Source organism: Rhinolophus sinicus, chromosome X (assembly GCF_036562045.2).
Source record: "Rhinolophus sinicus isolate RSC01 chromosome X, ASM3656204v1, whole genome shotgun sequence".
In the NCBI taxonomy this organism is placed as follows: domain Eukaryota; kingdom Metazoa; phylum Chordata; class Mammalia; order Chiroptera; family Rhinolophidae; genus Rhinolophus; species Rhinolophus sinicus.
In genome coordinates, this window is record NC_133768.1 from 45,076,214 (window position 1) to 45,099,018 (window position 22,805).

Below are 22,805 nucleotides of genomic sequence, written 5' to 3' on the forward strand. Positions count from 1 at the left end.
TTGGGTGCCATGGTGGATCTTTGTGGGTTTTTGTTACCCAGCATTCATTGCCCCTTCCTTTGGTAGTGTCACTTTCATTTTATTTTAAAGAATGGCCTCTTTACACCATTGTGTGTAGACTTGGTATGATTACCAGTCAAGGAAGGTGCCCTGCCTACCCTAGCTAAAGGGTAGGCTCATGACCAAGGCCTGGCCAATTAAACTGTCTTCAGAAACGATAAAACTTGAATAAAGTGATGCATGAATAGGGAAAAACATTTCAAGTTGATTCACTCAAGTGTAGCACTGTCAGGAAACCTTCAGTTAGTTCTTGCTATCTGATTTCTGGATCTACCCTAGTTCTTATGCTTCTGCAATCTTCCCATTGATTCTGTATCTCCCAGGTAGCCTTACATTTCCTTTTGATTTCAATTAGTCAGGGTCATTTTCTGTTGCTTGCAACCAAAGAAACCTTGATACACATGTTTTGATGAAGATCATTGATACTCACCATGCTGGTTATTATCTCTCAGCTTCAAACCCACCCATATAAACTCTACTTTACGAGCTGGGATACTGCAAAACGAATTTTCCTTTGCCAACTGGCTTTCTGTTAGGCTTTGCCAATAGGAGGCAGAAGCGACATTTCCTTCTTTTTATGATTTCTGTTCCTCTTCATGTTGTTCCAGCAGTGGCCTTTCACTAGTCTGTGGTAGTTGGTTTCAGTAGCAAATCGGTTGTAGTCTTCAGTTTCTGCCACACTCCCAAAACTCCCAGAACCAGCCTCATCGTGATCCCTCAGAGACCCCTACACTAGCAGAGCAGGGTAGCCATCTCAGGGAACTGGGTCTTAGCTCCCCAGAACTCCTTCTTTAAATTTCTAAAGTCTAATAATCCCAACCTCTACCCTTTATTCTTCCAGTCCTAGAGATGATAGCCGCTTCTAGTGGTTACTACCTCTGTGATACCTCAGTGTCTCCTTTTTTTTTTTTTTTGCTTTTCTGTTTTCCAATACAATTCTTCATATTATATATTTTTTATAAATGACTGATGTGCTTTCTGGGTATAGTCACTGATATTCAGGAGAGGAAAAGAGGTAAATGTATGTGGGAGAGAAGATAATTGATGAATTTTGGATACGTTGAATATGCAATGTCTATAGGACATCCAAATGAAGATGGACAGCAAGCAGTTGGATATATGAATCTGAAGTAAAGAGAGTTCTAAGCTGGAGATATATACTTAGGAGTTATCAACATACAAGTAGTCATTAAATCATGGGAATGGGTGAATCATCCAGGGAGAACATATAGAATGTGCACAGTAAATATCTGTTGATTGAATGCACACCAGGGCACAGGGCTTGAGGCACTGTGCTGTGGGATACCTCTCAAGCCCAAAGTTCTCCACTCAATTATTTAGGCTCATTTAAACATACTTTAAATTCTTATTGACTGATGAGAGATTGACTTTTGCTATTATGCAATCAGTAAGTCTTTACTGATTTGACTTGGGATTCTTCTAGTGTTGGGTTTTAACTCAGGAAGGAAAGATACAAGAAAATCCATTTTAAAATTATTTCAATTGTGGAGATATACATATATATATATATACATGTGTATATATATATATATATATATATATATATATATATACATATATATATATATATATATATATATATGTAATGCAATGTAACCATTGTTAAGTGTACAATTCAGAGGCATTAATTATTTTCACAATGCTGTGCAACCATTACCACTATCTATTTTGATAGCTTTTTCATCACTCCAAATAGAAAATATCCATTAAGCAATAATTCCCCATTTTGTGCCCCCTCCACCCAGCTCTTAGTATCCTCTAATCTACTTCCTGTTTCTATGAACTTGACTATTCTAGATATTTCATATAACTGAAATTATACAATGTTTGTCCCTTTGTATCTGGTTTATTTCAATAAGCATAATGTTTTCAAGGTTCATCCGTATTGTAGCATGTATCTCAACTCCATTCCGTTTTATGGATAAATAATATTCCATCTTGTGGTTATATTACATTTTGTTTATCGATTCATCTGTTGATGGGCACTTGAGCTGTTTCCATCTTTTGGCTATTGTAAGTAATGCTGCAGTGAACATCGGCATACAAGTGTCTGCATCCCTGTTCTCAATTATTTGGGGTATATGTGTGCCATACGGAAATTCTATATTCAACTCTGAGGAAGCAGCAAACTGTTTTCCACAGAGGCTGTACATTTTACTTTCCTAGCAGCAATGTATGAGGGTTCCAATTTCTCCACAACTTCGCCAACACTTCTTATATTCTGTATTTATTTTTATTTTTACTGAGCTATAATTTAATATATCGCGTGAGTTTAAGGTGTAAAACGATTTGATACATTTATATATTGCAATATGATTACCATTGTAGCATTAGCTACCACCTCTATCACATCACATAATTATTATTGTTTGTTTTTTGTGGTGGGAACACTTAAGATCTAGTCTCTTAGCAACTTTGAAGTCTATCATACAGTATTATTGTCTATAATCACTATGCTGTGCATTAGCTCTCCAGGATTTAATTATCTACAGGTTGTAAGTTTGTACCCTTAAATAACATCTCTCCAATTCCTTCTACTCCCTAACCCCTGGTAACCAACACTACAAATTCTGCTTTTTTCAGATTCCACGTTTAAGTGATACCATATAGCATTTGTCTTTCTCTGTCTGATTTATCTCACTTAACATAATGCCCTGGAGACCAATCAATGTTGTTACACACACACACACACACACACACACACACACACACACACACACACACGGTCAGACAATTAAATTTGTGAACTCATCCTAGAAAAAGTGCCACATACCTCATTGCTGAATATCACTATGGTCACCTTTGAAGTACTCCCCTTGGGAAGCTGTGTATCGATGCCAGCGCCTAGTCCACTGTTGAAAGCAATTTTGGATCTCTTTTTCTGGAATGGCCATCAGAGCTATTATCATGTTAAACTTGATGTCCTGAATGTCATGAAAAGGTCTTCCTTTCAATATTTCCTTTATCTTTGGGTAAAGAAAGAAATCATTCGGGGCTGATGCAGTTATTTGTTTACTGGCTAAAAACTCACAGACAGTGCTATGTGAGTTGGTGCATTGTCGTGATGCAAGAGCCTTGTCGTGATGCAAGAGCCATGAATGGTTGGCGAAAAGTTCAGGTTGTCTAACCTTTTCATGCAGCCTTTTCAGCACTGCCAAATAGTGAACATGGTTAACTGTTTGTCCAGTTGGTACAAATTCATAATGAATAATCCCTCTGGTATCAAAAAAGGTTAGCAACATCATTGCAACAAGTTTGTGAACTTAATTGTCTGATCTCGTGTATATATAGATATATGTATACTGTGTATCCCCGAAAATAAGACCTAGCCAGACAATCAGCTCTAATGCGTCTTTTGGAGCAAAAAATTAATATAAAACCCGGTCTTATATTATATTATAAAGACCCAGTCTTATAGTAAAATAAAACCAGGTCTTATATTAATTTTTGCTCCAAAAGATGCATTAGAGCTGATTGTCCAGCTAGGTCTTATTTTTGGGGAAACACAGTATCATTGATATATATATATATATATATATATATATATATATATATATATATATAAAACACAGCTTATTTATCCAATTATCTGTTGTTTCTAATAGTTTTTTGGTGGAGTCTTTAAGGTTTTCTATATAAAGTATCATGTTTTCTGCAGAAAGTGATAATTTGACTTCTTCATTCTCAATGTGTATGCCAGCTTACGTAAATTTTAAGAAAGCAAAATCATTTTAATTAAATGTTTGAATAGAGCTGACATTCATTTTGTATCTGATTTCTGATACAGTTGACATATATTTTATGTGCTAGTATGCTGTATGTAGGATTTATTTGACATTATATTTTATTAGTATGAATAGTAGATCATGCAATCAATATGAACATTTATGGCCATTTTGTAGAACTAGGGATATAATTTTCCTATTTTTAAATGGTGTCAGGTTTAAATTTTTTGTGTCCTCAATTTTACAATTGGTGATCATACGAAATATCACCATTATTTGATATTTCCATTCCTAAGCAGATAGATCTGTTTCCTATCAATCCTTAAGATTTAGAGCATAAGGGGAACCTGCCTGGTGGGATAGTTAGGCTGCCAATGGTAGAAAACAAAGGGTTTTTCTTTTGCTATTATTATTATTCAATATATTCTTCAATAAGAATATCTATCTTTATAATAATAGCAAATATCTCTATCATGCTTATATGCCAGCAACTAAAACTGCTTTTAAGCCAGTTCCAAATATTAATTTAATTCTCATTGCAAACCTTAGAGTTATAATTAGTTATAATTAATATCATCCTCATTTTGCAGATGAAAACACTAAAAGTTAGAGAAGGGATGTGATTTGTACATGAGTTAAACAGCTAAAAATATTAGAGCCCAGCCATGAATGCGAGAAGGCTGATTGCAGAGTCTGTGTGCCTTACCACTCTGCATACTGCCATCTGTGCTAGGAAAGAAAGGGATAACTGGGGCAGTTAAGCTGGGCCATCATATGGGCTCTATGCAATGAGATTTGGAGGGTTCATGGAAGAGACATTTGCCTTTCCACTCATCTTCCAATCCATTGCTGATGCCTGATATTTCAATCATTGAGATTCATTCCTTTGACTCAAGATTTAATTCACTGTTTATAATACAACCAATTGGTGAGTGATGTAAACCCAAGACATAGGAGTTATTTATATTTTCCCAGACTGTTTTCATTTTTATTTTATGAGTGTCACTTTTCATGGTACAGTTTCAATCTTTCTATGGTTGAATTCACGAGGCAGGTAGAAATATAGAAGGAAGACTTATTAAAGTAAGAGGGTCAGCTGGGCAGAGTCTGCTGGAAACTACTGCGACGAGTCTTTGGTCTCAAGTCTCATATTTTCTAACCAGGATGTAAATTGCTTCGGATGTAGTGGAACTTTCTAATGAGTTCGGCTTTGTCCGTTGGGGTGGGGGAAGGTGTAGTTAAGCTGGTTATCGCAACCTTTGCATATGTTATGTAGATTTAAGTTGGAGCCAGGAGTGGATCCCATACTGATGCAAAACCTCTCCCAAGTCACAGGACCAGCATGGGCCGAAGTAAATAGAAACATTGAAACTGGTATGCATGGTAAATGTATAGGAAGCAGAATCAATAAATCCTAGCAGAAAGGAAGCGGAGAAAGAAAAGCTTTCAAAAAGTCCCAAGCTAAATTACAGTTGTTAAATCAAATTATACCATAGAGCCAAATCTCAAAATAGAAGATATATAATGCCACCATTACAATCTCTCTGTCTTACCAATAATCATATCAGTTCTGCATCCAATACTGATGTTTCCAATCAGTCTATATATTTTTTTCCATATCCACTGTTAGTACTACAATCCAAGCCACCATCGTCTATTTCCTGGATAACTGCAATAGCCTCCTCGCTAGTTTTCCTGGTTCCATTCTTGCCCCAGTACAATCTATTCTCCTCATAACAGTCAGAGTGATCTTTAAAAACTAGATCATGTTACTCCCCTACTTAAAACGATCAATGGCTGCCTATTGTAATTAGAATAAAATCCAAACTCCTCACTATGGTTTACGAGACACTGTAGTATCTGTCTCCCCCCCAACCCCAATCTACTACTGCTCCCCTCAGTCAGCAAGAGCCCTGCCATCTTTCTTTCATAGGCCAAGCATGTTCCTGCCTCAGGATCATTGCACTGGCTATTCCCTTCTGCCTGGAATACTCTTTCTCCAGATCATTGTGATGTGGGTGATGTTGGATCTGCTAGCAGTTTCTGAGTGTGGGCTGAGATCTTGTCTCGTGAAGCCGAAGAATGGAAACACAGACCAGGGAGAGGCAAAAAGTTTTAAAAAGAGGATAGTTTATTAGAGGCAAGAGAAGAGCGGGAGGGGGTCCCAATGGGAGGTGCCCCATGACTGAGGCAAAAGCTCTTACTTTTATACCTTTCCTTTTTCTGTTTGGGGAAAGGGAGTTGTTTGGAAAAGGGAACTGTTTGAAGAAGGGAACTGGTGCCTTCTAATGAAATTCGTCTACCAGGTTTGTTCTGCTTGCCCATCCTGGAGGAATTAGCAAAGTAACCCACTCTGTCTATCAGATCAGCTCCATTTGTCAGGCCAAAATGAATTTTATGATTAACCTCAAGGCCTTGTTACATTATGTCCTGGAGCAAAGGAGTGATTTCAAACCTGAAGTTTTAGGATATGACTGTCTTTGTTTATTCCACCAGGGACCTCCCTGTCTACCTAGGGACATGCTAACTCTCCTGTATCAATTGCATGGCTGACTCCTCCTCAGGCCTCTACTCTAGTGTCCTCACTGAAGAGAATCCTTCCCTGACTATCCTATCTAAAACATTCTCTCTTCTGCTACCACTCTATTCCATTATCCTCTTTTAGTTTGTTTATTGACTTATAGGTACCTAAAATTATGATATTTGTTTTCTTTTTCTTTTCTGTGATTATTGTCTGGCTCCTCTCACTAGAATGTAAAATCCATGAGGATAGGAATCTTAGGGAAGCAACAGAACATAGTGGTTAAGAGCATGTTTTCCAGAGCCAGACTGTCTAAATTCAAATCCCAGTTCTGCTTATTAGTTGGTTGCTCTGGGAAAGCTACTTAACTTCTCTGTCTCAGCTTCCTCTTCTGTAAAATGGGAATAACAGTAATACTTCATAAGGTCATAGCAATGATTAAACTGAATACATGCAAAGCATCGTATCCTCAGTACCTAGAAGAGTGTCTGGCATGTAGTAGGTGCCTAAGAAATAGCTGATGGCTGATTGCATGAATGAATCCTTGATGCCTCCAGCTCCTTCCTTTCTTTCCTGCCTAGTTCCCCCCTCAGAACTCTTCCTTCAGGAAGCTTTTTCCCCCTGACTTTTCCCTTGCTATTCCTTTATTGTGGCAGCACACTGAACTCGAATGGGTTACCTTTCAGTCTCTCCTGCTACTCAAAGGCAAGGACTTGCTTTTATTTATCTTCGCCACCCCCAGTAACTCCTTCGTTGACTGGCAAAGTCTAAGCTCAGTAATTGTTTTTTGAAAGGATAAAGGGCCTGAAGGAATGAAGTCTCCCTTCCAACCCCCAGCTTTAGCAGCTGCTCCCAGTTCCCGCCAGCCTTTACTCCACCCCCACCATCTCCATCTGAATGCCAAAGCCGTTAGTTCCTTGGCAGCATTCAGCCTAATCACTCAACATCTCAAAGCGAATTCCCCCGCAGGGTATTTCTATCCAGCCCCAAAGTATCCACTTACTAGCAACTCCTGGTAACCTTTTGGGGGTGAGTAGGCTTGAGGGCCCGGGGAGGGGTGTATGTCTCTCGTCTTTCCAGTTGTCTCCTGCGGTATTTTTTTCCCCATTTTTTACGCAGACGGGACAGATGAATATCACCCTCCCCTTGCACTTCTCACAACCTTTGACATAATTATTTGTGACAAATTGATTTAAAGTGCGGCTGCAGGAAGAGAAACAAGCATATCTCGCTTGGCCTTCTGGGATTTGTAGTCCTTCAGGCACTCGAGCTGCCTGGCTTGTCCTGTAACTGCGGACTACAGCTCCCAGGCCTTCTCCGATTCCAAACTGCACAGACTCAGAGCCCCATGCCTGGAGGACGTGGTTACATTGTGTCTATTGTAATCCCTGGACTTGTGTGTTTGTACATTTCTCGGGACGTGAAATTGAGACTGAAAAGCATGGCAGATGAGCAAGAAATAATGTGCAAATTGGAAAGCATTAAAGAGATCAGGTAAGTGGAACGTTAAAGCGCCTCCCAGGCCCCCTCGAAGCCCCCCAAAATCCCTCATTGAGGGAGAGGGCTGAGTTACCTTGGAAAGTATCTATTGTTGGACTACTTGCGGAGGGGGCTGAAAGGAGCCCATATACCACGGATTTCAAGGATGGGAAGGAGGTTGGGCAGAGTCGAAACTGAGACTAGTAGAGAGACAGGGAGACTGACAGAAAGACCTCGCCAGATGGTCTGAGAAAGCCAGAGAGAGATACATCGCGGGGCGGGGGCTGTTGATCCCAAGACAGCTTTATTCTTCTTGGAGTGGGAGTTGGGGGCCGGCATTCTTGGACCCATTATTTTTTTCAGTGCTTGTTGGCCCCAAGGTGTATGTGGCTCCTTGCTGTTTAGGAGTCGAAATTTTTTTCAGTCTCCCATTCAACTTCAGGACGTGGAGCTCGGGTGAGCCTTTTGAGAGCAGAGTCTAGCGCCTTGGGGCTGGTCGCATGTACCAGGGACTGCTGGCGGGGGTTGGGAGGGGTGCGGAGGAATCCCAGCAGGCCGGGATTGGGAGGACAGCGACCGCTCGCGCGTGTGTATTTCTTGCTTTCACTCATTCAATACTTTCTTCCTCTCCTATCCGGGTAGGGGGATGGGAGCGATGGAAACTGGGGAGGAGGTCGCTGCATCAGATTGTGGAACCGCAGCTGCTGCTCCGAGGCGACAGAGGTGAAGGGCAGGCAGGCAAAGAGGGAGTTGCCTGCGTCCCCCAACCCCTCCTTTGCTCTGGGAGCGGCTTTGGCTAGGCGATGATGTGTTGTCCTTGCTCAGAACACAATAGTGCCGGGCAAGTGGATTGCCTGGGCCGGCACCAGGCCTTCCTTCACCTGCCCTCCTCTGCCGGAGCACCCCCTCTCCCATCGCCCCAGCTACCACCCTTTGAGGGTGGTATGGTTCGGGCTGTCTCCCTTTAGTGTTTTCCAGGAACCTGGAAAAAAAGAGGAGAGGATTATCAAATGTGTCAGTTTAAGAAATAAGACTTTAACCAAGAGATTTAAATTACCCTTGGAGTGAATATCTAGGATAAGATTCACAAATTATGGTGGTGGGGAAGCACCTTGACTTTTTTTGTCCTTTGGAGGGGTTGCATCTTTACTTTTGCAAACGAATGAAAGGAAGGGAACTATTATTTACTGAACTCTTGGTGTGCCAAGCCCTTTGACCTACTATCTCTCATTTCAGCAAGAGTCCTGAGAATTTCCTGTACCTCCTTTACAACTGGGAAAATAGAGGCTCAGAAAATTTAAGTAACTTTTCCAGAGCTAAATAGCTTGAACATAGCAGATTTTGACAGGAACCCAGTCAGTCTGCATGGAGAGGCTCTGGTCTTCCCACTTTATCCCATAGAAGGTCTATCCGAGAGGGGGCATGTTTCAAATTATTTTCTGCAAAAGTATCAGGAGATAAGGAGTGAGATACCTTAGCGCAGGAAAAGGCCAGCTGTCATAATAACAATGCAGCTAATAAGAAGCTTAGGTGTGCAAGTGGAGAGCCTAAACTTCTACTCTTACTGGGCTTTAAAGGAGCCCCTGCCCAAACCCCAAGAAAAGGAAAGTTAGGAGCAAGGAAAAGTGATCCCTCCCATTGGGGACTAAATGGGGGCTATGACTTCTACTCTTCCCAGTGGTAAACCAGGCATTCCTACCTCTACTAGCGGGGATGGGATCATCAGAGGCCTGGAGAGAGGGCTGAATTCCCACCCCCAACTAGCAGTAGCAAAAAACCCCTCCCCCAACCTGGATGTCAACCAGAAACCCTAGGCTCCCTTTCCCGGCAAAGGGAGAATTTAAGAGGAGGCCTGCAAAAGCAAAAGATTTAAAATAGATCCAGAGTGTTCACATTTAATCAAAAAAGATCACATGCCATGCCAAGATTATCAACTTAAATGACAAAAGACAGTAAACAGATGTCAGCATTGAGATTGAGTATTAGAATTATCTGAAAAGGGTTTTAAAGCAGCCATCACTAAAATGCTTCAATGAGCAATTGTAACACACTTGAAACAAACTAAAATAGAAAATAGCATATAAATAGAAATCTCAACAAAGAAATACCAGGGATGCCAAAAAAATGAATACACATTGTAGTATTCATCTTTGGTTATTGGTATATACTGAGTATTACAATTTTAATACTGTTTTTAACTTTCTTAAAATGTGTATACATTTTTTTGGGCACCCTCTATGTAAAACATAAAGAAGAGCCATATGGAAATTTGAGAACTGAAAAAATGTAGTAGCCAAAATAAATCTCTAAAAGCTCTTAAATCTTGCTTAACAGCAAGGTAGAGGAGACAGAGGAAAGAATCAGACAACTTAAACATAAAACAATAGAAATCACCCAATCTAAACAGCAGAGGGAAATTAGATACTAGATTTTTTTTTTTAATTTATTGGGGTGACAATTGTTAGTAAAATTACATAGATTTCAGGTGTACAATTCTGTATTACATCATCTATAAAGATACTAGATTTAAAAGACAGAGGAAGAGGGGGAGAGAGAGAGAAGAATGAAAGCATTGAGCAGAACCTCGAGACCTGCGGCAGTATTTACATTGAAGAAATAATGGGTAAAAACTTCCCAAAATGAGCAAAGGACATAAACCTCCAGATTAAAGAAGCTAAGCAAACACCATCAGGATAAACCCAAAAAAATTCACACCAAGACACATCATAGTCAACTTTCTGAAAGCAAAAGGCAAAGAAAAGATCTAGAAAACAGCCAAAGAGAAACAACACTTTACCTATACTTTCAGAGGAAAAAAAAAAAAAGAATGACATTAGATTTCTCACCAGAAACTGACGAGGCCCTAGCGAGAAGTGGCACATTTTTCAAATGGTGAAGAAAAAGAACCATTAACCCAGAATCCTATGTCCAGTGATAATATCTTTCAGGAATAAAGAGATAATCAAGACATTCTTAGATGGAAGGAAATGGAATTTATTAGTAGGAGGTCTACCCTATAAGAATGACTAAAGTAAGTTCTTAGAACAGAAAAGAAACAGAAAGAATCTTGGAACAAAGAACATAATAAGAAAAAACATGGGTAAAAACAGAATTTCTTTTCCTCTTGAGTTGTCTGAATTATGTTTGATAATTGGATCAAAATTTATCACAGTCTCATGTTCTCAATGTATGTAGAAGAAATATTTAAGGCATATTATAAACAAGAGTGTAAAGGGTTGTAAAAGATTGGTAAAGTTTCTATATTGCATTTGAACTGGTAAAATGACATCAGAAGACTATGATAAATTATGTATATATAATGTAATACTGAGAGAAAACACTAAAAAAACTATAGAGAGATGCACTAAAAAAACATTATAGATAAACCAAAATGGAATTTGGAAAAATATTCAAGCACCCACAGGAAAGCAGGACAAAGAAAACAAAAACTGAAAACAGAACAAACAGGTAACAAAAAATAAAACAGCAGACTTAGCCTTAACATATCGATCATTATGTTGACTATAAATGGTTTAAATACACCATTTAAAAGACAGAGTGGATTTAAAAAACATGACTCAACTATATACTATCAGATATACACTTCGAATATAATGATCAGTTAGGTTTAACTGGTAAAAAGGATGTAAAGGATGAAAAAGATGCCATGCAAACAATCAAAAGAAAGCAGGAGCAGATATGTTATTATCAGATAAAGCAGATTTCAGAGCAAAAAACATATTCAGGGACAGAGTGGGGCATTACATAATGAGAAAGGGTCAATCCACCAAGAAGGCATAACAATTGTAGATGTATATGCACCAAAAGTGATTTAAATTACCCTGCTTTTAACAATTTTACAGCATTGTACAAAGGTTACATCACTTAGTTTAAGAATTTAAAATGGGGCTAAAGTACTACAAATATGTACTTGATGTTCACATGTGGACAGGTATACATGTATGAGAGGTGGCGAGAAGGAACTGGAGAAAGGAACTAACGTTTGTTGGACGGCTACTAATTTAAAAGCTCCTGGCTTGTTTAATACTTAATCTTCCTAATGGAAATCTGTGGTAGAAATTATCCCCATTTTACAGATAAGGATACTGAGGCTCAGAGAGGTAACACATCTAAGAAAGAATATATTTTATTCACATGGCATATGCATTTCAACAAATGCTGATAATCTGATTAACCATTATTCACAATTCAGTTGCTCTACTGCTAAATCCCTTAAAAGGAGCTGCCTATTTCTGTTAAAAAATAATGTTATTTCTGGGCTGAAGTAGTAGGGATGGTGGCAATATCACTTAAAGACCTGATTAAGTCAAACAGAGCCAAACACACCCCCAGGCACAGGCCTAGAAATATACACGTTCAGTGCTTACACACTCCAGTGGCAGAATTTGAAGTGGGAAATGTTTCAGGAATGGATCCTCCCACTACAGACCATTCCCTACTCCTGACTCAGACCACGTGCCCAGCCTTGTTTTTCCTCCCAATCCCAACCACACTCCAACACTGTGCTCATCCATTCCTTAAGGTTTTAAGTGGTGATGAAGGAACATGTGGAAAGGGGAAGAGAAGACTGGAACAAAAAAAGGAGATGGAAAAGGGGGAAAAAAGGGAGAAGAAACCATGAGGCAGAGAAAGTAAGTTCAGTCACCACTAGATGAACCAGAGCCCTTCACCGGCTCCCCAAATGGGTACTAATATCTCCTTAACATGAACATGCCATCCATACACACACATTGCACACACCCATGCCCTGATGCACACATAGCCATACACTATGAGTTTCCCTCACTTAAGAAAGGAAAAACTCATTTTGGAAGTAAATATTGTGGTATTAAGTAGATGCTCTGAAGTGTAAGTTTCTGCTGCAGGTGCTCTTTTTCTCTCTACACATTTTTTTTCTGTGTGACTTCCTTTATTCCCACGGCTTCAGATATTATCCCCCAGATCCCCAGTCTCTCTATCTAACCCCTAACTTCCAAGCTTCAGCCCAATAATCCCACAGCCTACTGGGCTTGTCCACCTTGTGCCACAGACAACTCAAAATCGCCAACTCTTAAGACTTTGTCTCTCCTTGCCCCAATCCGCCCGAAACCTCTGGTTTAATGCCATCATTCTCTGCACAGTTACCTCAGACTGAAATCTGAATGTCAATGTTTATTACCTTTTTTTTTTTATAACTCACCTCTGATCATTTACTAAGTTCTACTGTTTCTACCTTCAACATCTGACTCAAATTCCTGCCCCACTTTCCACCTCCACACTGACTGCCCCATTTTAGGCCTTCATCATGACTGGCCTGGATATTTGTAATGTATCCACCTATAGAATTACTTTTGTCTTCATTCCCCCTCCCCCCACCGTCCATGCCATCCACACTGCTGTGAGAACGACCTTCCTAAAGCACTGGTTTTATTATATTATTCCTTTAACACATTCATTGACTTCCCATTGCCTATAGTAGTATTTTTTCAAAACACATGTCATAAACCATTAGTAGATCATGAAATGAATTAGTTGCTCATAGCAGTTTTTCAAAAGATTTTTTAAATAGAACAAAGTAAGGTAGAAAATACCAGCATAGGCTGCATAAGAAACGGTAGGTATTTGTGGAAACTTTTGCTTCAGTTTTGTATCTGTGCATGTGTGTATTGGGTCACAATGTGAAACTCATTTTTCACTGTAGATCATTTACTGTGTATCTATTGGACAGGCATTTGCCTATAGTTGTTGCCATGATATTCATGCCCCTCTCCCCCACAAGTCTGGCCCAGACCCACCTTTCCAATCTTATCTGCTACTACTCCTTTCCATTCACCCTATCCTTTTTCTTCACAGAAGTTCCTCACTGTTTGATACATTTCCATTCCTCTAGGCCTTTGCCATTGTTTATTCCTCATTCTTGAATGCCATACCTTCCTTCCATGGCTGTAAATCCTAATTCATTCTTCAAGGAAGACCCAGCACAAACACCACCTCTTGTTTAAAAACTTCTCAAATTCCCATGTCAGTGAATCCCTACCCGTTTGGGCTCCCACAGGGAGATTTATTATAGCACTCAAGTTATTCTGCCTTATGCCAAGTTTTGAATTGACATGGGTCTCCTTCCTTCATTCAGTCACTGCTGTAGCAGTTTCAGCAGGTTCCTCTGTCACCTGGCTTGAGAATTGACTCAGCTCCCGTTCTCACTCAACCGCAAGTCCCAGGACCACTGGTACCCCTGGGACTTAGTGATGGGCAGGTCAAACCAAACAATGCTAACCACAGGAGAGAATGGAAAGGCATTGACATTTTGTAGTGAGCAATAAGAAATTCTTTAAGGCGAACTGTTCTTAGAAACCCGCTGTTTTGACAGTAGCTGTTTTCTCAGATGAACAAATATGAAATGGAAGAACACTTGGTATTTAGGCAGTGTTCTCAAGAAACTATAGGAAGAAGGAAAAGCTGGTGGTTTTCTTCATTTAATGACATTTATCAAGCACCTGCTGTGGGTCATACACAAGGCTGGGATATTCTGTGGGGACCACTAACATGAATTAGACCTGCTCTCAAGGCTCAGCACACTGGATTTTCCATTTCTTGGCTCTGTGATCTTGAGCAACTCATTTTTTTCTCAGCTTCAAATTTTTCATCTGTAAAAATGAAGCTAAGCATACCTTTTTCATACAGTCACGATTAGGATTAAATTAGCATGAAGGTCTAGCACAGTTGCATTAATGTAGTAGACCCCCCAAAATAATAAATATTGTTATTAAATAAAGACTTTCTTAACACCCAATTCCTTCCCAGTTCCTGGCACTTTATATAATAGACTCTTAATGATTGTTAACTGAATGAATGAAAGCCTCTCCCCCATGGTAATGTTTTTCATTCTCTGAGTCTACTGAAATTACAATCAGTACTCTGGATTTACCACCTGTTTGCATTTATTTTTATCCTCCAAATGTAATTGTTGAGCCCCACCGATGGCCAAAGCAGTGTGATAGATGATATGGAGTTTACAGAGAGAAATATGGTATAGTGCCAGTCTCTCGAAGTCTCTTGTGTATATAATTATCTGGATTTCCAATTGCTTCATGCATAAATCTGTACATTTAGAAGATCCAGATGACCATACCTGCATGCTTTTGGGCTAGTTCCTTTTCCATTCTGGACACTCGTTTCTTCAGCTCTGAAATGAAGGGGATGGAGTTGATTGGTGGCTTGGAACTAATGTTCTGAGGAGCCCTGGTAAGGTATATCAATGGCTACTCTGATAGAGCCAGCCAGGGTTAGATTTGAAGAGAGACCTCTAAAGGACTCTGGGAGACTCACTTCCACTTCAACCATAACAGTTATGATTTGATCTACTTTCTGTATTGTATCATAATCAGTTATTTGGTTTGAAAGAAAGGGGTCTTATCTATCATCCACAGGATCCATCACATTGTTGGGTAAATGGTACTTGCTTAGTAAAAGTTTTTGGTCTGGTTGATTGGTAGAAAATGGAAAGAGAAGGAAGTTAGTGTGTGTGTGTGTGCATGTGCACTTACGTGTGCAGTTAAGCAGTGGCTGGCATAATGCCCACTGTAGATTTGAGAAAGGAAGGACATTTTATTTAGATTTAATCTTAGCCCAGACAACCCAGTTTTTGGACAGAGCATGGAAGGCTGGGCATTAGATACTAAGCCTGAAGAGCACAAGGGCAACGGGTCCCCATTTCTGTTTTTCATTATTAATCCTCTTCCCATTCCTCTTGGGGACCTCAATTGACTAACTCAATTAAAAATTTATTTCCTTTACAGAAACCTTTGACAAGTCATTTATTGTCCTGGGAAAACAGGAGCAGAGGAGTAGAAACAGCTTAGAATTTGGGTTTAGGTGGTGGTGTGTGCTTAGATTTAATTCTGTGTGTAGTAACAAGCCATTAAAGGATATTTTATTAACAGCTTTATTGGGTTGTAATTTTCATAGCATAAAAACCATCCATTTTATGTGTACAATTCAATGACTTCTAGTAAATTTAAGAGTTATGCAACTATCACCACAGTACAGTTTTAGAACATTTCTATCATCCCCAAAAGAATCCTTATGACCAGGTTCAGTCCATCTCTGTAATCCACCCCAGGTAACCAGTAATATACTTTATACAGATCTGCCTTTTCAGGACATTGCATGTGTTAGGTTGGTGCAAAAGTAATTGCGGTTTTTGCAATTATTTTTAGCCTTTTAAACCGCATTTACCTTTGCACCAACCTAATAATTTAGCATATTGTTTTTGAGGCTCATATACATAGTGGCATATATCAGTATTTCTTTCCTTTTACTGACCAGTTGTATCCCATGCTATGGATATACCACATATTGTTTATTCCTTCACCAGTTGACATATATTAGGGATGTTTCCACCTTTTGGCTCTTACGAATAATTCTGCTCTGAACATTTGGATATAAGACTTTGCATGGAGATATGTTTTTATTTCTCCTGTTTAGATTCCTAGGAGTGAAATTTCTGGGTCGTATGATAAGATATACATATCCCTTTTTGAGATACTGCAAAACTGTTCTCCAAAGCAGTGGTGCCAGTTTCCATCCTCAGAAACAGAGTATGAAGATTTCAGTTTCTCTACCTGTTTAACACTTGTATTGTGTGTCTAAAAAGGACATAGCCACCCCAGTGGTGTGAAGTGGTAGTTCTTTGTAATTTTAACTTGCATTTCCTTAATGACTAATCCTGTTGAGCATCTTCTTCATGGGTTTATTTGCCACCGGTATATTTTCTTTGGTGAAGTGTCTATTCAAACCTTTTCCCCATTTATCAATTGGCTTGTTTGTTTACTTATTGTGAATTTTGAGTGATCTTTATATGTATATTCTCGATACAAGTACTTCATCAGACACATGCTTTGCAAAGATGTTGTCAGTGTGAGATTTGTCTTTTCATTCTCTTAACAGTGCCTTTTGAATTGAAGAAGTTTTTAATATTAATGAAGGAGTCCAATTCATTGGTATTTTTTATGGAGTGATGTTTGTATCGTATGAAAGAAATCTTTGCCCAAGCCAAAGTCATAAAGATTTTCTCCCATATTTTCTTCCAGAAATTTTATTCTTAGGTTTTAAACATAGGCATTTGATCCATTTTCACTTATTTTTTGTACCTGATATAAAATATAGGTTGAAGTTTGTTTGTTTATTTATTTATTTATGCATGCAGATATCCAGTTGTGTCAGGACCATTTGGCGACAAGGCCATCCTTTCTCCACAGCATTGCCTTTGCACCTTTGTCAAAAATCAGTTGTCTATATATTTGTGGGTTTATTTCTGGACTCTTTATTCTGCTCCATAAGTCTGTTTGTGTATCTTTATGCCAGTACTTAACTGTTTTGATTACTGCAGCTACATAATAATTCTTGAAATCAGGCAGTGTGAGTTCTCTCTGTAATTCTTCTGCAGAATTGTTTTGGCTGCTCTAGGCTCTTTGCATTACTATATGAATTTTAATTCCAGTAGCAATTTGTACCCCCAAAAAAGCATGTTGCGATTTTGATAGGGTTGCATTACTTATATAGATTAATTTGTTGGATTTCACTAGTGTTTCAGATAATGTCCTTTTTCTGTTCTACGATCCAGTCCAAGATACCACACTGCATTTAGCTAGCTTTCTTTTGAATACTGTTAGCATGGTGTATGTTCTTCCATCCTTTTACTTGTTTTTTTATACTTAAAGTGGGATTCTTATGGGCAGCTCATATTCTTGTTTTTATTTTGTTTTTAATGTAATCTATCTGCTTTTTAATTGGGGGGTGTTTAGTCCATTTATATTTAATGTGCTTGTTGATACGGTCAGGTTTAAATCTACCACCTGGTTGCTTTCCATAGATCTCATCTGTTTTTGTTCCTTTTTCTGTCCCTTGCTGCCTTCTTTTAAATTAAGTATATTTTGTGGTTCCATTTGACCTCTTTCTGACTTATTAGCTATTATTCTGGGTTTTTTGTTGTTGTTTTTTTTCTGTTAGTGATTGCTTTAGAGTCCATAATATACTTATTTAACTTGTCATAATTTATCTTCAGTTGATCTCATACTACTGCAGATATACCATGTTTCCCTGAAAATAAGACCTAGCCGGACAATCAGCTCTAATGTGTCTTTTCGAGCAAAAATTAATTGTAATATAATATAATTGTATTATATTGTAACATAATATGTTATAGTATATGTTATAATATAATATATTATATGTTATAATATAACATATAATATGTTATAATATAATATTAGACCGGGTCTTATATTGTATAAGACTGGGTCTTATAGTAAAATAAGACCTGGTATTATGTTATGTTATGTTATATTTTATATTTTATTATGTTGTGCCCGGTCTTATAGTAAAATAAGACTGGGTCTTATATTAATTTTTGCTCCAAAAGAGATGTTAGAGCTGATTGCCAGCTAGGTCTTGTTTTTGGGAAAACATGGTAGTATAAGAAACTTACAACATTGTACTTTCATTTCTTCCTTTCTGGCTTCTATGCTATTACATTGATGTACTTCTTGGTTGATTATCTTTTTTAAGTAATTTAAATAATGAGAAAAAAAAATCACTATATTTTTCCATGTTCAGTGCTTTATATTCGTCTGCTATCATTTTCCTTCTGCTTGAAGGACATCCTTTAACATTTATTGTAGAGCGGGTTTGCTGGTGATGGTAGCATTCCAGCCTTTTCAGGTCTGAAAAAGGCTTTGTTTCACCTTTGTTATTTTCACTGTGTAAAGAATTCTGTATTGGCAGGGTAATTTTTTTTTTCTCTCAGTACTTTAAGAATGATGTACCACTGTTATCTTGCTTCCATTGTTCTTTGTCCTCTGCCTATTTTCCTCTGGCTGCTGTTAAGATTTTCTCTTTATCATTGGTTTTGAGCAATTTGATTGTGATATGACTTGGTGTAGTTTTCTTCTTGTGTCCTGTGCTTGAGGTTTATTGAACTTTTTGGTTTGGTGCATGTATAGCTTTCATGAAATTTGAAACTTTTTGTTGATTAATGTTTCAAATATTTTTTTATTATTTTCTCCCTCCTTCTTGATCTCCAGTTACCTGTATTTTTAGCCACTTGAAGTTATCCTACAGTTTGCTGATGCTGGTTTTTGTAAATCTTTTTTTCCTCTACATATATCATTTGGGAAAATTTCTAGTATTGCTATGCCTTCATGTTCATTAATCTTTGCTCCTTTATTGTCTAAATTGACTAATGTAGTTTTCATCTTAGAAATTATAGTTTTCATATCTAGATATTTTATTTGTCTCTTTTTTATCTCTCATGTCTCTACTTAATGTGGCTGGTATTTCCTCAAGCTTTGTGAACATATGAAATGCATTCATAATAACTATTAGTGTCCTTGTTGTCTAATTCTCTCAAGTACTGCGTTTTTCCAAAAATAACATCTAGCTGGACAATCAGCTCTAATGCGTCTTTTGGAGCAAAACTTAATATAAGACCCAGTATTATATTATATTATATTATATTATATTATATTATATTATATTATATTATACCCAGTCTTATACCCTGTTTCCCCGAAAATAAGACCTAGCCAGACCATCAGCTCTAATGTGTATTTTGGAGAAAAAGTTAATATAAGATCCGGTCTTATTTTACTATAATATAAGACCGGGTTTTATCTAACATAATATAAGACTAGGTCTTATATTATTAACCTTTGCTCCAAAAGATGCATTAGAGCTGATGGTCAGCTAGGTCTTATTTTCGGGGAAACACGGTATCACAGTAAAATAAAACTGGGTCTTATATTAACCTTTGCTCCAAAAGTCGCATTAGAGCTGATTGTCCGGCTAGGTCTTATTTTCTGGGAAGCACGGTCCACTTTGGTCAGTTTTGATTTATTATTCTCCATGTTATGGGAATGCTTGCGGAGGATCTTCCGAAGCTTATAGCATGCTCTCTCCACAGGTCTCCCTTCTCCAAAACTTGTTCCACTGAACTCCAGATGCCCTGGGCTTCCCCAGACTCATAGCTCCATTTCCTTAATTAAGGTAGATCACCAGACTGTCTATATAGGTAGACACCAGACTGATTAAGGTAGATCACCAGATTGATCACTTCCCTGTCCCTGTCTTGCAGCCTAGACTATTTCTCTAGGCAGAAAGATGGGGCAATCTTTGGGCTCATGTAAGCTTTTTTATCTCTCAAAATCACTGACCTTACTTGCCTGATGTCCAGTGACATGAGCACTGTTGTTTCATATATTTTGTCTGGTGTTTTTGTGGTTTGTTTTGTTTTAGCTATTTTGCATGAGAAGGTAAGTCTGGTCCCTGTTAACTCTGTCTTGACCAGAAATGGCAGTCAAGATTATTCCCCAAATTTGGTTTAAAAATATCATGCTTCCCCATCTAAGATACACATATTTTATATTTTAAAAATATAAAGTCACAGTGTGTCTTAAATACAATGCTACCTTTCAACTACTGTTGGCCAACAGGTAATTATGTTGTTGTCAATCAATGAACGAGCACATGTGAACCTGGCCATGGCTGTTCATATTATCATTCTTTTAATTGGCTTATCTGCATGATTGCCACTGTATGTGTTTAGTTTAATTGTCATTTAAAATATCTTCAAAAAGATTTCACCATGGTTCTCCTTGAAATGAAAAGTTATTGTGTAGGAGGAATGACTCAGGCTAGAAATTTGATAAAAATAGTGTCTTAAGTAAGTCTACAAGAGCTCTTTCAACAAGTATCAAATTGACATTTAAATAATAAGAAAACATTTTGTCATAATTTAATTGGTCACATTTTTTCTCAGTAGTGAATAAAATAATGTGTACCTTATGTTCAATGTCATCTTAAATTAAATTTAATACAATAACCAATTAGCCAGGGTATTGATAAAACTAATCCAACAGGGTTTCAAAATAACAGTGGTTAAAACAAGAAAGATTATTTTTCTTTCACATAATCAATCTGGGAAAAAGCTGGTATGTGTGATTACTCAGTGTTGGGGACTCAGGTTCTTTTTATTTTGTTGCTTCACCATGTATAGGGTGTTACTTTCATCTCCATGGTTTAAGATGGCTAAATGTTGTGTGCACATTTTAGGCAGTGGGAGTAAGGCAAAGGTGAAGTAAATGGCATACTTCCATTTAGTAGAGTCACAGCCTAGAAGCTGTACATATCACATGTGTTTTCATCCATTGCCCAGAACGTTGTCACATGGCCACAGATAGCTGCAAAGGAGATGGGGAAGTATAGTCTCTATTCCAGGCATCACATGCACAGATGAAAATCAGCGGTTCTATTACTATCGAAGGAGGGGAGAATGAATTTGGGGGGACAAGGGGCATTTGTGTTCTGTGACCCTAGGGTTTTTAAATTGTTGGAGCTGCCTATGGATGGAATATATTGTCTAGAGAAGTAGTGAGAGCTCCATGACTAAATTGTTTAAAGAAGGCCTAATTAAACACTTGGCAGTGGTATTACAAAAGGCATTTAAGTAGTGGTTGGGGAAAGAACAATAGATGCCTTTGAAGGTCTTTCCCAGCCTGGAGATTCACATGTGCTCAGGTCCTACTCACATTGGTCTGGAAGTCCCTGGAACAACTTTCTGCATGTGAATCACTTGGCTGCTGTCAAAGTCCAGCATTATCCTCATTTGGCTTCACTGCAGATATCCAAATAAATACAGAGACCTTTGGATAAAATTCTTATTTAACCCTCAGTGATTAAGGTTTGGGCGGTGGGGGCCAGAGCCACAATAACTAGGTAAAGTTCTTAATCAGATCTTGGTGGTGGTGAGGTAGAGCTACTAGGTGAGTTGGGCAGAGGTTATGTAAGAGAAATGAGACGAGACCAGCTCAGGGTGTACTCTGTTACAGGTGTCCAGTTGGGTGGATCCCCCAAGCTTCTCCATTGCTTCTGCTCTCTGAGTACAAACACAGATACAGGAACTCACATGCACTACTGGTAGGAGTGGGAACTGCTCTAGCCATCCTACAGAGCAAATTGACACTGCTTAGAGGAAATAAAAATATGCATTACTTGTGTCCCATAATTCCCACTCCTGGGATACAGCACCCTAAATTTACTTAGAAAAGTATAAGGATATGCATTGAAGTGTTCTTTGTGGAGTGGGTAAATGAAAGCAAAGTGAGTCTATCCTTGGAAGAGTGGACAGGTAAAGTGTGTGGATGGCCACACTTAGAAGCAAATAATCCTGGATCTTAACGTCCGAGTGCTGCTTGAAAATTATATATTATCATTTGTCTACAGTGTGTGTGTGTGTATGTGTATATAATATTAATCTGCTTAGTCTGCCACAATGAAAGATATCATTGTAGCTTTATAGCAGACATTTATTTTCTCACAGTCCTGGAGTCTAGATGTCTATGATATAGGCGCCAGCAATTTTGTTTTCTGGTAAGGGTTCTTCCTGTCTTGTAGATGGCTGCCTCTTTCCTGTGTCCTCACGTGGCTTTTCCTTTGTTCTAGTGTAGAGATAAAAGAGCTCACATGTCCCTACCTCTTCTTATAAGTGCACCAATATTATCATATTAGGGTCCTCCACATTAGAGTATCCTTATAATTCCCTAACCGTCCTCTCTCCAAATATAGTCACATTGGAGATTAGGGCTTGAACATATGTATTTTAGGGGAACACAATGCATTTCATAACATTCCATCCTTGCCCCCCAATGCATGTCCTTCTCTCATGCAAAATTAATTTATCCCCTCCCAACAGCCCCAAATGTCTTAACCTATTCTGTCATCAGTGTCCAGTCCAAAGTCTCATTTTAATATCATCTAAATTAGGTTCGGGTGAGACTTGAGGAATGATTCATTCAGAGACTAAATTCCTTTCTAGCTGTGAAACCAGACAAATTATATGCTTCCCAAGTATAATGGTAGGATAGACATTCCATTTTTAAAAGGGGGAAATCAGAAAGAAGGTAGGGATGACAGGCACCAAGCAAGTGCAAAACATAGCAAGG

The 22,805-nt window shown here is 38.4% G+C and overlaps 1 protein-coding gene across 3 annotated transcripts in view; it reads left to right on the top strand.

Annotated features, from left to right (window-relative positions):
- The first annotated feature begins 7,588 nt into the window (after nt 1–7,588).
- ZC4H2 (zinc finger C4H2-type containing) overlaps nt 7,589–22,805 on the top strand; it is a 33,583-nt gene continuing 18,366 nt past the window's right edge. The window contains exon 1 of one of the 3 annotated variants that reach the window (XM_019718870.2): nt 7,589–7,821. In XM_019718870.2, coding sequence (XP_019574429.2) covers nt 7,676–7,821 — 146 coding nt within the window. In that variant the 5' untranslated portion in view covers nt 7,589–7,675. The remainder of the gene's footprint in view (nt 7,822–22,805) is intronic. The other 2 variants (XM_019718869.2, XM_074323561.1) reach the window with 2 other exon arrangements.